At 34.4% G+C, this 15,194-nt stretch overlaps 2 protein-coding genes across 2 annotated transcripts; one reads left to right on the top strand and one right to left on the bottom strand.

Annotated features, from left to right (window-relative positions):
* The first annotated feature begins 3,073 nt into the window (after positions 1 to 3,073).
* On the top strand, positions 3,074 to 3,808 carry LOC131162567 (uncharacterized). Its single transcript, XM_058119182.1, has one exon. The coding sequence runs from the start codon at positions 3,074 to 3,076 to the stop codon at positions 3,806 to 3,808; it is 735 nt and encodes a 244-aa protein (XP_057975165.1).
* A 7,993-nt stretch (positions 3,809 to 11,801) lies between these two features.
* LOC131162566 (uncharacterized) lies at positions 11,802 to 12,377 on the bottom strand. Its single transcript, XM_058119181.1, has 2 exons — positions 12,225 to 12,377; positions 11,802 to 12,116 (listed from the first exon to the last, which is right to left on the bottom strand). Exons 1-2 carry the CDS (start codon positions 12,375 to 12,377, stop codon positions 11,802 to 11,804), a joined length of 468 nt encoding a protein of 155 aa, XP_057975164.1.
* Between the last annotated feature and the right edge of the window lie 2,817 nt (positions 12,378 to 15,194).

Genomic DNA, 15,194 nt, shown 5'->3' with positions numbered 1-15,194 from the left:
ACGGGCTTTAGGAAAAGGTAGGTCTACATGAAAGAATTCTTAGCTTGGGAAAGATCTATCAAGAGTTGAATGCTCAGCAGATGGTACAATTCTTAGAAGTCAGCAAAGGAAAATAAATGTGTTTGTAAGTTGAGGAGGACAACTTAATTCTTAAATTGTAAGATTGTATATCAAAGGCTGGGTTGATTTGGGAGTTTTCATTAGGTGATGAGGTTTTTCTAAGAATTTTTGCAAAGTAGTTGTTTTAAGTTGCATTGCATTTATGCATTTCATGTATGCTCATGCACACGTAGTCATTGCCAATGGGTCATTGCTTAAATTCTAGTTGCCTACCAAATTTTTGTGTTAAAGTGACAGAGGTAGAAATATAGCTGAGAATTTTGGGGTTCCAACATTGAGCAAAATAAGGCAGTATCCCTGCATTCTTATAACACTAGAAGAAAGGCCAGAAGTGTAACGTCCCTCTATTTCTTAACATAGAATATCACATAATAAATAAAATGGTCAACCTGAACCCGTGGGTAGCAGGGATACCTGTCAAACACAGCGAAAAACCTAATAGTAGTAAACATAAAATCTCAAACATCCAATCATAAAACATAATACCAGAGCATTCTATACATTCTCACATACATCAAAATATCTCTAGGGTCAAACACAAAATAACTCTGAAGCTATTACAAAATCTTACCCTTCTCACAAGGTAATCTCACTAGCTCAACGGCGGCCCTGATCCGCCGGTCTCTCAGGGGTTCCTGAAAAATTAATTAAGTTTGGGGGTAAGACACTTCTCAGTAAGGGAAAATAAACTAAATACAGTTGTGTGGCAACATGAATATTTAATGCATTTGTACGTATACAGTTCATTTCATAATTCTATAAACATCATCATATCGTACTAGGTAAACATATATTTTCACATCTGTTAATAAATCATAAAATACATAAAATCATCTGTTATAACTATAGTACTGAAAACAAACCCAGGATGAATAGCTAGCTGGTGTCATGTATTACCCCCTATGACGGGTTGTGCAACCCGAAGGCGGGACCCGACAATGGCTGGCCAACCACTGCCGAATCAAATATGTTTGTAAGTACGATGAGCCCGCCACACCCTGGTCTGGACTGCCAGGTGGACGTCTACACTCTACTGAAAGCCACATCAACTATCCATCTCCCATCCCCTCGTGGGATGGTTAGTACTAATCTGACGTAGATATCTGATCTACACATATAGCTACGATGCCGAGCCCCTGAACTGAACTAAACTAACATCCTGGTGGTGATAACATATAATATATGATCATATATATAACATCATTACGGCCTCGTGCCGAAAATATAGTAATTATGGCCTCGTGCCGAAAACATAAATACGTGGCCTCGTGCCGATAACATAAATACGGCCTTGTGCCGATAACATAAATACATGGCCTCGCGCCAATAACATAAATACGGCCTCGTGCCGATAACATAAATATATGGTCTCGCACCAAAAACATAAACACAGCCTCGTGCCGATAACATAAATATATGGCCTCGCGCCAAAATTGTTTCAAGTATATATATTCTGAAAATACATCATTTATCACATAATCGTCAAAACCATCACAACATAACTCATATTTTCATAATACCTAAAATCATGCTTTGTTTGTAAAATCTTTCACATCATAATACATTTCACACAAAATAATATTCATGCCGCACATATGCTGTCAAAAGTCATACTTCATATTCTAAAATCGTGAATTACTTACATCTCATACATACATATACATTTTAATCATCATAGCAGTATTTTCCCAATCGTACATTTCATTCATAATACACAATATAACATATGCTTTTCTGAAAATAAATTTACCCATAATCAATAATAATTTGTATGGAAAATTACTGCTTTAGTTTATTCCCTTACCTGGCTATTGAGAAATTCCTTAGGACCCAAAATTTCACGCCCTTGGCGCCCAAAATTTAACTCCTGCAATTTACATTTTCCCCTAGATTAATTAATCTATTTCTCCAAAATAATACTCATCTAGCCTTCCTTAGGCTCCATATACCTCAAATTAACATTTAAACTATTATTTAACATCCACACTTAATTTTCCAAATTTTGCCTACAGGTCTCAAAATTACACCCGCGGCGCTCACCCGGGGCCTAAATTCCAAAAATCTTACTTCAGTCCCAATTGCTTAATATTTTAGCAATTCTAAATTAATGCTAATTAATTAAAAATAAGCCCCTTAATAATCGCCGCACCCCAAATTTGGGGTTTTGGCTCGACACCCCCACGAGAATTTCGTCCCACTAGACTTGTAGAGAATCATCCCTAGATTCTCGTGGTGGTGTCTGTTCGTCAATTGGGCTTATATTTTGCAAGAAATTAAAGAAAAGGGGAAAAATGGCTTACCCCAGGGAATATGCCTACGCCGCTCCTACCACCGATCCGCTTCGGTAGAAATGACGGCAGCAGTGAATGGAGTCCAGTGGTATCTTCGGATTTTCAATCGGGCAAAAATCCGTCACGAAATCGAGGAGAGAGGGAGAGAGAACGTGAGGAGAGAGAGAGAGATTGCAGAGAGTTATAGAGAAAAGAAAAGAAAAGAACAAAAAGAAGAAGAAGAAGATAATGCAGAGGGGGGGGGGCGTGAACATTCCAAATCACCTGAAGCTTCCTTAAGCTTCAGGTGATGTAATATATATATATTAATATAATAATAATAATAATAAATTTAATTAATATTAATAATAATATATTTTATAAATAAAATAAAAATAAATTTTAATTAATTAATTTTTTTTCTTTTTCTTTTTAAATTCGTTTAATTAATTAATTAATTAATATATATTTTTTATTTTTATTTTTTTTATTTTTTTCTTATTTTATATTTATTTGGAATCATTCTATTAATCTTTTATATCTCTTTTTGGGGTTTTTACAAGAAGCATGGGAGAGCATTTGGAAAGTCGTACATTGGGATTTGAGCAAAGGTATAAGAAGGTAGTCAGGGGGTTCGTGAGATTAGGGGTCAAATGAATAAGTTGATGGAGATGTTCACTACCATGACTAAGTGGAAATCTGTGCAATATCCAAAACCTATGATTAAAGAGGATCCTTTATTCCCAACAGGATTTACACTAGTCAATGGACATCCTTCATTACAACTAGTAAATGTAGGCTCAAGGCCAAGTTCATACACATTTGCTTCAACAGCACCAATCTCGAGGTTCCAACCAATGGGGAATGCACAGGCACTACCAATCATAATTCTTGAAGAAAGGGGAATATCCAAAGAAACAATAAAAGAACAGACCCTTAGCTTGGAAGTAAACTGTAAGTATGAAGTACTGGAGGAGCGTTTGCGAGCCGTGGAGGGTACGAACGTGTTTGGATCAGTGGATGCATTTGATCTATGTTTTGTGCCTAATGTGATTCTACCTCCAATGTTCGAAGTCCTGGATTTCGAGAAGTTTAGTAGGTCCAAGTGTTTGGTAATTCATTTGAAGATGTATTGTCAAAAAATCGTTGCGTATTCCGATAATGATAAGTTGTTAATCCATTGTTTTGAGGATAGCTTAACTGGGGCAGCCATGAGATGGTATATTCAGTTGGACCGAACAAAGATTCGCACCTGGAAGGATCTAGCTCATGCTTCTATTAATCAATATATGTATGTAATTGAGATGGCTCCTGACAGGTTGACTTTGAAGAATAAGGAGAAGAAGAAGAGTGAATCATTTAAAGAATTATGCTTATCGAGGGAAAGAAATAGTAACACGGGTTCATCCTTCGATTGAAGATAAGGAAACAATTTCTTTATTTGTTAACACCCTCAAAGATCCACATTTTGAACATCTTATTAGAAGCACTCCGCAAAGTTTTGTGTATTTGGTAACCATTGGAGAAAGAATTGAAGGGGCATTTAAAGTGGGAAGGATGAGCAACTCAAGTATTGGGCAAGGAACTGTGAAGGAAGGAATGGATCAAAAAACAAAATGGGGAGGTGCAAGCAATACAAGGTCACCCCTATGGAGGAAGTAATGCCAAATAGGAAAGCGTGCTCACTTAGTAGAAGTCCACATTGAGCTAATTGGTTGCCAACTTTAGCAATGGATTAATCTGACACTGAAGTGACGGTGGAAAACTGGATTAGATAAATGACATGTGTTTGCATACCCAGTGGTGATGAAATCAATGAAATTCTATGGATGTTTATGAATGCCTTTACCCTTGCCAATAAGAGGAATACACCCCATAAGTTCTCTTTGTTCAGATTATTTTAAATTTAAATGAAATAAAATACATTTTAGTCTCATCTCATTTTATCATCCTTTGACTGTTACTCTTTGCCAAATTTTGTCTAGTTTTGTTTGTGTTTTGTGTAGGGCAGAAAATGGTTGTGCCAGTACGAAAGACCTAGAGCTAATAATTGATTTTGAGAATCCATTCGATAAGGCAGGAAAAAAGCATAATTTTTTTTAAAAAAAAATACAAAATTAAAAAATGAAAAATATGAAAAAATATGAAATTAAAAAAAAATGAAGAAAAAAAACATCATGATTGGTGCCTAGGGAACTGTGTGTCCTCAATAATTTTAAAAAGATGAATTAGTCCAGAAGAGGATGCTGATGATCCACAAGGATTCTCATGGAAGATGGACTCCGAATTACGAAGGAACATATGTTGTAATTCTAAGGAGGGGTGTTAACCCTAACAATTCAGATACTGTAAAAAAAAGTATTTTTATTGATAAACTGTTTGCCTTCTTGAGGAGATTAATGAAAAAAAGGTTTTTTCTCCTTTCCATTCTAAATTGTGGTTAGTGTTTCATGGGTATAATGATTGTGTTCTGATCAAATGATAAGTGGTCATCTTTGGTCGACTAGTATACCCAAAAGAACTAAATAACCTCTTGGTAACCCATTTGAGTCTTAATTTTTAAACCCACTTTTTCTTAAAGTTAGTTTACCAAAAGTTTTCCCCTAGTGTTTGGCAATTCATTTGAGGTAATGGTTACTGCCAAAAGGATGGCAGACCATCTTTTTGCTACCCAAAAGAAAAAAAAAATCATTTGCTAGCATTGTTGAGCCTGGGGCAATTTCAAGATGATTAATATAAAACCCCAAGAGAATCTCAAATAAAAAAGGAATTAAGATCCCTTCACGAAAGGAAAAGCAAAAATATAGTAAAAGAAGAAAAAAAAATGAGGAAAAAATTGTGAGGGGCACATTTCATAGGTGATCCTTGACAAATGTTATGCTAAAAAATTTGATGACTTTGAGTCTTATTAAATTTTTTTTCTTCTTTAGCCTACACCCTTTGACTACATTACGGTCCAAAATGAAAGTCCTGACTTGATTGGTATGTGCCAACACCTCAAATGAATTGTCAAGCTCATTAAGAGTTTGAACTACATTTTGACCTGATCCTAATAAGGTACGTAGGCATCTTATTCAGAGGACAAGTTCGATCAACCTTTTTTTTTACCACTAGGGGCATACATGTCATTTTGGGGAGGAGTTTTTTAGCCTTAGTTTGCCTATTCTTTTGGAAGCATGTATCATAGCCTACGTTTCGTCCCGTGTCTTAAAGTCCACCCTGAGATTGGAATACTAATCAAAATATCTGATAAGACACTGATTGCAATTCAGGATGGAAAGGTTGAAATGGGTTATGGAACACAAATTAAGAAGGTACCATTGGAAGTTGGCGTTTGATTTACAGTGGAGTAGTGCAAAAGTGGGTGCAATAGATGGGCAATATTAGTTCTCTCATAAATAAAAAGAAGTTTGGGATTGAAAAAATACGAGTTTGGGGTGAAATAAAAAAAGGTGATTGCTTGTTGATTTGGTTCTCAAAGTTAGCATCAGAGCTGACATTCGAATACTGCTAAAGCCACTTCCTGTTGAACAAGCACAAAAACCAGGTAAATAAACAGGTTTGAGCATTTCATTTGTATCCTTAATAAGTTTGTGTCATCTAATTGCATATTTATTCATTTAATTTTAAGATGATTTAAACATTAAGAATACAGTCCTTAAAGGGGGTGTCATTGCCAAAAAAATCCAGTGAAGCATTGGTTAATCAATATGCTTCAACTAAATGGGTCAAGTTGAATAACTGGGTCACAAGTAGACTAAGGCAGACGACATGCCAAGTTTTGGGAGATAATCTAGGGGCACTCACATCAGACAACGCAAGTAGTATTTTCTACTCAAAATCATTATTTCTTGAATAAGGGCATGATTGGCAAAACATGAATTGGAATTTGAAAAATGATGAGCATAATTGAGATACGACAAAGATTGGTTGCAGAACCTAGTATGTTGATTGGATAGGCATTGGTTCACAAGCGAACCTGAAAAAAATTATGCATTTTTCATGTATTTCATGTATAGCGTCAATAGTGATAGAAAGCAATCCACATGTATTTTGTAAAGTGTTATCATCGCATAAGTAGAGTTAGGATGTGTCCTTATGTCACGAGTAAAGTTAGGATGTGTCCTCATGTCATGCATCATCATAGTATTCATTCCAATTCTCACCCCTTCAATGCATTATTTTCCATAAATTGGAACGGACTACATTCTACTTAGGGTATGAGGCATTAGTTCCCAAATTCAAGTAATCAATTCCAAGTTATTCTACCTACTTTGGATATTTGGGGCATTAATTCCTAAATCTGAGTAGTCATTGCCAAATTATTTTGACTACTTCGGCAATCTAAGTAGTGACATCCAAATTGTTTTGACTATCTCAGAAAATCTGAGTAGTTACATCAAGTTATTTTGTCTATCTCGGTAATCCGAGTAGTCACATCCTAGTTGTTTTTACTACCTCATAAAACCTGAGTAGTCACATCTAAGTTGTTTTGGATACCTCAGAAAATCTGAGTAGTCATATTCAAATTGCTTTGCCTACTTCAGAAAATATGAGTAGTCGTATTCAAATTGCTTTGGCTACTTCAGAAAATCTGAGTAGTCGCATCCAAGTTGCTTTGGCTACCTCAAAAAATCTAAGTTGTTTCATCCAAATTATTTTGATTACCTCATAAAATTTGAGTAGTTGCATTTGACTATCTCAAAGGCATGTGGCAATAGTTCCTAAATCTGAGTAGTCACATCCAAGTTGTTTTGGCTATCTTGGAGGTACGTGACATTAGTTCCTAAATCCAAATAATCGCACCCAAGTTGTTTAGGTTGTTTCAAGGGTATGTGTTTCTAAATTTGAGCAGTCGTTATTAAAATTGTAATCTACCTTAGCGGTACATGACATAGTTCTCAACTCAAGGTAGTGATCTTTCCTTAAACTTGGACACTTTACACCTTACTCTGTAAGTTTGTTGAGTTGGCCTGCAATTCATACATCTTAGTAAATCCATACATTCTATTTTAGGGATTTGTTATATAAGGCTCGATCTAAAATTTGTGTCTTTTCTCTTTATAGATTTGTTACTTTAGGAAGCCAAGAGACAGACCTTCATATCATCCTAAGAAACAAACATATAAAGAGGGGCAGGTGCGCCACCTTATTTTGTCCAGGGCTTATATATAAAAAAAAATGGGCGAATTTTTTTTTTTATTTCAATAAAGTGAGAAAATATAATATATATATATATATATATATATAAAATACAGGGAAATTGAATCTTTTTTACATTGAAAATAAAAAAAGCAAAAATAAAATAAAATAAAAAATGAAATAAAAAAATGAAGACCGAATACTCTAGTTCCATGCTAGCACCTACACACACATAAATGAATTTCAGTTAGAAAATCAGAATTGAAAACTAATTAGTTAATTAAGATTAATTAAATAATTTAAATTGATTAATCAACTTAATTAACAAATTAGCTTTAAATTTGATTAGTCAATCAAATTTAAGTTATGAATCAGGAGCATGCTTATAAATAAAGGTCTTCTAAGGGTGAAAGGGGCACACAAACACACATAGTCATATAGACAATTGAGAGTGAGAGATAGAAAATTGAGAGTTTGAGAGAGTTGTGAGTCTAAAGGAGAATTTGTGAAGATCGAGAAAGGGTAGAATTCCAAAGAATTCAGATAAAAGCTATGAGGTCAAAATTTAGAATCAAAGAAGTTGCAGAACCGGAGACTTGAAGATTAATGAGCGAAGGGCTAGAATCGGAGAAGTAGTGAAGCATTGGTGTCAAGCTTAAAGATTAGACGAGTTTGAAGACAAAGGTCGGCTCTTTAATTTTAATTGCAAAAATTGGAATTCAAAGTTTTGTGATTTGGGTGCAAGTAAAAATTTTTAATTTGGATTGATTATTTATCCGAATTTAAGATTCAGATCTGATTACACATACCCGGTTATTCAATATCCATACCCGGATTTGATTACCCAAATTCATATTTGTACCCACCTGATCCGGATCTTAAATGATTGGCCCAAAGCCCAAAGACCCAAATCCAATTTGGACCTGGGTCCATTGACCATCGACCTTTAACCCAATTTCAAGCCCAACTGAACTAAAGCCAATAAGCTTATTTCCCAGTTTGAGCTTATTGGACTCAACCCAATTGGTTGAGCCCCATTTAATTAAATCCAAACCTAGCCCAATTGTCTTGTAGCCCGTTTAATTAAAACCAAGCTTAGTCCAATTATCCTAGAACTCATTTAATTAAATCCAAGCTCAATGCCTAATTATCCTGCGGTCCAATCTTAAATCCAAGCCCATCAACTCCTACTCCTAACCCAATTCAACCATAGCCAAATCTAAACCAGCTAACCCAACCAAGACCGCACCTTTGGAAGGCGATGTGGCGCAATCCTGGCCATCTAGTCTGTGTTTTCTTTGAATAGATAGATTTCTACCACATTAGATGTAATGCTCTAAACCCGAAAACCCGGTTCGGTGCATTAAACCTGAATATACCACGCCTTGTGGTGCCCCGAACCCGCCTTATGGGACCCGGGTGCCACGTTATTCACTTCCCTGTACCTATTATTCCATTAATATTTATGCAACAGAAAGCATAACTATAATCTTCCACTAATACCAGAGTTTTCTACATCCAACTATATTCAAATCAATCCATACATCCACCTATATCCACATATACATATATCTCCAAAAACATAATCTACAACTTCCAGTATTCACAATCATCCATTTCTCAGAAGACTTAAAGCATAAAACATAAAATATATAAATCCCAAAATATCATCAAAATTATACCTTTTTCTCAAAAATGCTATAACAGCTTAAGCTCTCTAAGCTCGATCTCGTAGAGATCCTGAAAAAGATAAGTTCATTTCAGGTGAGACACATCTCGGTAAGAGAAAAAACAATATATTAAAATAGTGTGTAGCCAACATGAGGTTTGTATATAACATATTATTCATCATTTGCAAATCATTAACATAATTTTTGAAATCATTTTCTGATCCTATTCAAACACATGTAAGGTATTTTACCCATAAGATTACTTAAGGATAGGGGTGATTATCCGCCCATACAAGTAGTACCCCTCTACTCTGATACATTAGGCAACCCAAAGGTCACAGCTGAAGCATACCAGGGAACTCACCTTACTCAGTAAGCTCTCAAGTGATAGATTAATCTCGTACTCACACAGTTCATACAAAAGTTTATTGGCAAAGGCTCCCAAGAATAGGGAAATCTACTCGTTAATACAAGTAATTTCCCTTTGCTCTATCACGTTATGCAACCTACTGCTACACCTGATATAACCAGGGAACTCGCCTTTCTTAACAAGCCCTCAGACGAAGAGTTTGTCTTGCCCAAACGTAACATATTCTACTAGCATAAATACTGATAATACCATAATACATTATTTTGTTTGCCATTATTCTGCATTTCTCAATTGTTCATGTTTTCATCTTTTACATTTCATTTCATTTCACTTTACATGGCTCTTTCCCATTTTACAATGTTCACATTTAACATTTCACATTTCATTTCCGTTTCATTCATTTCCATTTTCATTTCATTTCATAACATACCCAGCATCTTTCAGCTGTTTTACCCAACATCTTTTAGCTGTTTTACCCAGCATCTTTCAACTATTTTACCCAGTATTTTTCATCTGTTTTACCCAACATCTTTCAACTGTTTTACCCAACATCTTTTAACTATTTTACCCAACATTTTAGAGCTATTTTACCCAACATTTTTCAGCTGTTTTACATGGTTACATTAACACTCAAATGCAGCATATTTCATATAACATTTTCATACTCAGTTCATTTCCTATATATCCTGCATCTCATACATATAACATATTTCCACACAAAAGTCCTATTTACTCATGTCACACTATTTAGAAGTAAAATTCATATGTATTTCCTAAAAAATAAGCCAACCCACATTTAACATTTATATGCTGAAAATATACCTTTCATTTCTTACATAATTATCTTGAAAGTATCTTTCACTTTCATGAGTTCAATTTCACATATACGTATCTAATAAAACAACCCTAGGCTTAGAAAGTATAATTTAAACGGTTGGCATTTTAAACCCATATAAAAACATATACACATATATTCATAACATATTCCATTTTCCAATTAATACATAAAAAATCTGGTTTAATATATATATATATATATATATATTTCCCTTTACCTGGCTTATTGAACTACGCCAACAAGAACCCCGAAAAGATACCTGCGATGCTCACCCGAACCCTGAATAAAAAATCCTAGTTCCACTAAATCAACCCTAAATAAAATACTATTTTAATATTTCCTAAGCCCATAAATTCCAAGTAAATAATTATACCCTCAAATATAACCAATTTACTTAATTCCCTAAATCTCACTCTCGCTTTGGAGTGGTACTTAAGAAACTCAAATTGAAAATTTACTCCGATCAAAGTGATGACGATCGCGACTAGGATCCCGTGATGGTGCCCGATCGTTGATTTAACGGCAGATTTAAGGAGAAATTGAAGAAATAGGGAGAAATTACCTTACCCCAGGAATGGTACCTACCCCGCTCCCATGACAAATCCGCTCCAGTAGAAATGTCGGTGGTGGAGTTAGGATCCCAACGGTACCTTCCATTTCCCGATCAGCCGAATATCCATCGAAAAATGAGAAGAGAGAGAGAAAGAGAAGGACGAAGGAGAGATTTTGGGGGGGGGGGCAATTCTTCTCTGTTTTAAAAAAAAATTCTTCTTCCTAAAGCTAAGTTACTAACTATATCATCTTATATTATAATATAATATATAATATTATATAATTTAAAATAATAATAATTATTTAATTATTTTAATTTTAAATTTTTTAAATTTTATTTTATTTTATCTATTTATTTATTTATTTACTTTTTTTTTTATCACTACATTCTCCCCTCCTACAAAGAATTTCATCTTTGAAATTCGTTACCTAATCTTTTATTTCCGTAATTCTACAATTTACTATACCTCATACAATTCAGTAAATATATCTCCCAAATAAATTTTCGTATCATCAATAATTAAATAAAATCATCATTATCTTAAACATAAATTCATATATACCCCCTTGACTTTATTTGCTTCATCCAGGACTATCGTATAAACACATGTTGGTCCACCTCTGCCTAGTGGTATCTGCTATTTCCCTCTGTCCTGGGTCTATTCAGGTACTACAAGCAACGATTCCCGAAAATTCTTCTTAACATGCCCTGATTTACCGCACCTGAAACAGGTAGGAGTCTGAAACCAGCATTCTCCCCTATGCCTCTTGTTACATGTCTGGCATACGGGGTAGGACTAATTACCCTGATAACCAGGATAACCTCGTTCTCTTGTCTCCTATCTCGAGTTCACTGCATATTTCCCTTTCTTCCCTGATCTCTGACCGACCTCAGCCTGAAAACTGGATGGTGCAGGCCTCTTCTTCTTCTCTATAGATTTAATACTGCCTTGGATGCTCTTTTCCAGCACCGAAGCCTTATCAACCAAATCTAAAAAATTATGAACTGGAAACCCCACCACCAGCTCATAAATTATGCACCTAAGGAATTTTTCAAATTTCCTGACCTTTCTTACTTCATTCGGAATTAGGAACGGAGCAAAACACGACAATTCAACAAACTTGGCCACATATTCTCCGACTGTCATATTCCCCTATGTCAGATTAGTAAATTCTTCAATCTTTTCCTCTCTGACAGATGAAAGAAAATACCTATCAAAGAACAGCTCCTTAAATCTCTCCCAGGTCAGAGCTATCTTTACCAATCTATATTCCTCTAGTAGCTTCATAGAAAGCCACCAGCATTTTGCTTCTTTGGTCATCTTAAATGCGGCATACCAGACCTTCTGCTCGTCCATGCAGCCAAGTACCTCCAATATCTCTTCTATCTTCTGAACCCAGTTCTCTGCAATCATCGGATCAGGTCCTCCCTTAAAAGTAGGAGGGTTCAATCTCATAAACTCCTTGATGCTACTGCCTTTATCTGCAGTTGGGCAGTTCTGTTCTCTGGGATCCTTCTTCATTTTTGCCCTAACCTGTCGGACTATACCCCTCAACATCATAGAGGTATCAATTTCCTCTTCACTGGAGGTCTCCGAATCATCCCTTCCTTCTGCCTTTACATCCTCATCTCTAGGATCCATCTTAAAAATAGGATAGAAAGAGATAATAATTTCATATCATAACCCCAACAACACAATTATATTATTTAAATCCAATATACATCCAAGTTCCCCATATAAGGACTAGTCTCATAGCTCTGAAACGAAATCATCTAAGGTTTACCGTGGCTTTTCTGAGGCCGTCGACTGCTTCAGAAAAATCACAGAAAATCGTTGATGTATTTCTGCCTCTAAACTACAAGACAAAATCATATACTTCTCAACACCCAACCTAACCTATCCATCTAGTATCCTTATCCTAACTGATTTCTATACTTTAGTATAAATCATCCCTAGGTTTTCAGAATCTCAAAACCTAATGCTCTTACATTTCCATAACCAGACGATATGAATCTCATCACACTTCCGGCTGGACATTGCTTTGATACCATCTGTAGCGCTCTGAACTCGAAAACCCGGTCCAGTGCGTTAAACCTAAATAGACCATGCCTCGTGGCGCCTCGAACCTGCCTTGTGGGACCCAAGTGCCACATTATTCACTTCCCTGTACCTGTTATTCCATTAATATTTACGTAGCGAAAAACATAAATATAATCTTCCACTAATACCAAAGTTTTCTACATCCAACTATATTCAAAACAAACCATACATCCACCTGTGTCCACATATACATATATCTCCAAAAACATAATCTACAACTTCCAGTATTCACAACCATCCATTTCTCAGAAGACTTAAAACATAAAATATAAAATATATACATCCCAAAATATTATCAAAATTATACCCTTTTCCTAAAAAATGTTATAACAGCTCGATCTCTCTAAGCTCGATCTTGTAGAGGTCCTAAAAAAGATAAGTTCATATTCGGGTAAGACGCATCTCAATAAGGGAACAAACAATATATTAAAACAGTGTGTGACCAACATGAGGTTTGTATATAACATATTATTCATCATTTACAAATCATTAACATAATTTCTGAAATCATTTTCTGATCATATTCAAACATATGTAAGGTATTTTACCCACAAGATTACCCAAGGATATGGGTGATTACCCGCCCATATAAGTAACACCCCTCTGCTCTGATACATTAGGCAACCCAAAGGTCACAACTGAAGCATACCAGGGCACTCACCTTACTCAGTAAACTCTCAAGTTATAGATTAATCTCGTATTCACACAGTTCATACAAAAGTTTACCAGCAAAGACTCCCAAGAATAGGGAAATTTACCTGCCCATACAAGTAGTTTACCTCTACCCTAGCACATTATATAGCCTATTGCTACACTTGATACAACCAGCATAAATACAGATAATACCATAATACATTATTTTGTTTGCCATTATTCTGCATTTCTCAACTATTCATGTTTTTCATCTTTTACATTTCATTTCATTTCACTTTACGTGGCTCTTTCTAATTTTACATTGTTCACATTTTACATTTCATTTCCATTTCATTCATTTTTGTCACGACGACCTGGCGCGCAGGTGCTCCGGGGTGAAGAAATAAAATTCATTTTATATTTTTGGAAAAAATGGTATAACAAAGTCACCACTAACCTTTTAGTGTGGTTAGAACACTGGATTACGACCCAATTAAGGGTAGAATTGATCTGCGTTACAAAAGCTGGGATCGGGAGTTCGATTACGTGAGGGGAAGGTACGAGCACCCCCTACGCGCCTATTCTTACGAACGGTACCTAATTAATCAAGAATTATCCCAAATTTAATTTAATAGATCTTTAAAATTACTCCCTTTTAGTGAATTTTTGAAATACACATTTGAAGAAATAAATCACATAAAAATATATATAATATATATTCCATCAGAACTAGGGTACGTGAAGCCCGAAAGCTTATACCCTTTTTTGAAATCATAGGGATAAAAATCAATAAAATATTTTACAAAAATAACTCCCAGATTTGTTTCAAAATTTTGTAGGATTTTATTAATAATTTTAAGATATTTTTAAAATTTCTGGGAGGTTGCAATATATGTTAATAGGATAATAAGCTAAGATATTAAACTACCACAGTACATATAATAATAATAATAATAATAATAATAATAATAATAATAATAATAACACATATCTACTAAAATATTACAAATGTCAAAATAAGTAATAAAATACCATGATATAATATATATTAAAATACTAAAAATACTATAAAAAGTAATACCATATATATTAAAAAAAAATACCTTACTAAGTAAAACTAAATATAAACATAATAATAATACCATAATATTCTATATACTATCATATTAAATATAATAGCAAAATACTAAATATATACCAAAATGCTAAACTTGCCATAATGATTAATACATTTATATATAAACATGATAAAATACTAGAATACTAAAACTAAATATCTTAAAATACTAATACAAGTATTCATACATTAAATATAACACCAACAATAAAGAAAACTCTAAGTAATTAAAATTGGATATACATCAACAATGAAAACCCTACATAAAAGACATGAATATGAATATTAACTAAAAGAACAAATATTATAACATTGAGAATAATAATATTTATTATTTAATATGCATAAAAAAATAAAAATTTAAACATGCATGAATATTA

Source organism: Malania oleifera, chromosome 8 (assembly GCF_029873635.1).
Source record: "Malania oleifera isolate guangnan ecotype guangnan chromosome 8, ASM2987363v1, whole genome shotgun sequence".
In the NCBI taxonomy this organism is placed as follows: Eukaryota; Viridiplantae; Streptophyta; class Magnoliopsida; order Santalales; family Ximeniaceae; genus Malania; species Malania oleifera.
The sequence above is the reverse complement of the archived record's forward strand: the minus strand, read 5'-3'. Positions and strand labels throughout refer to the sequence as shown.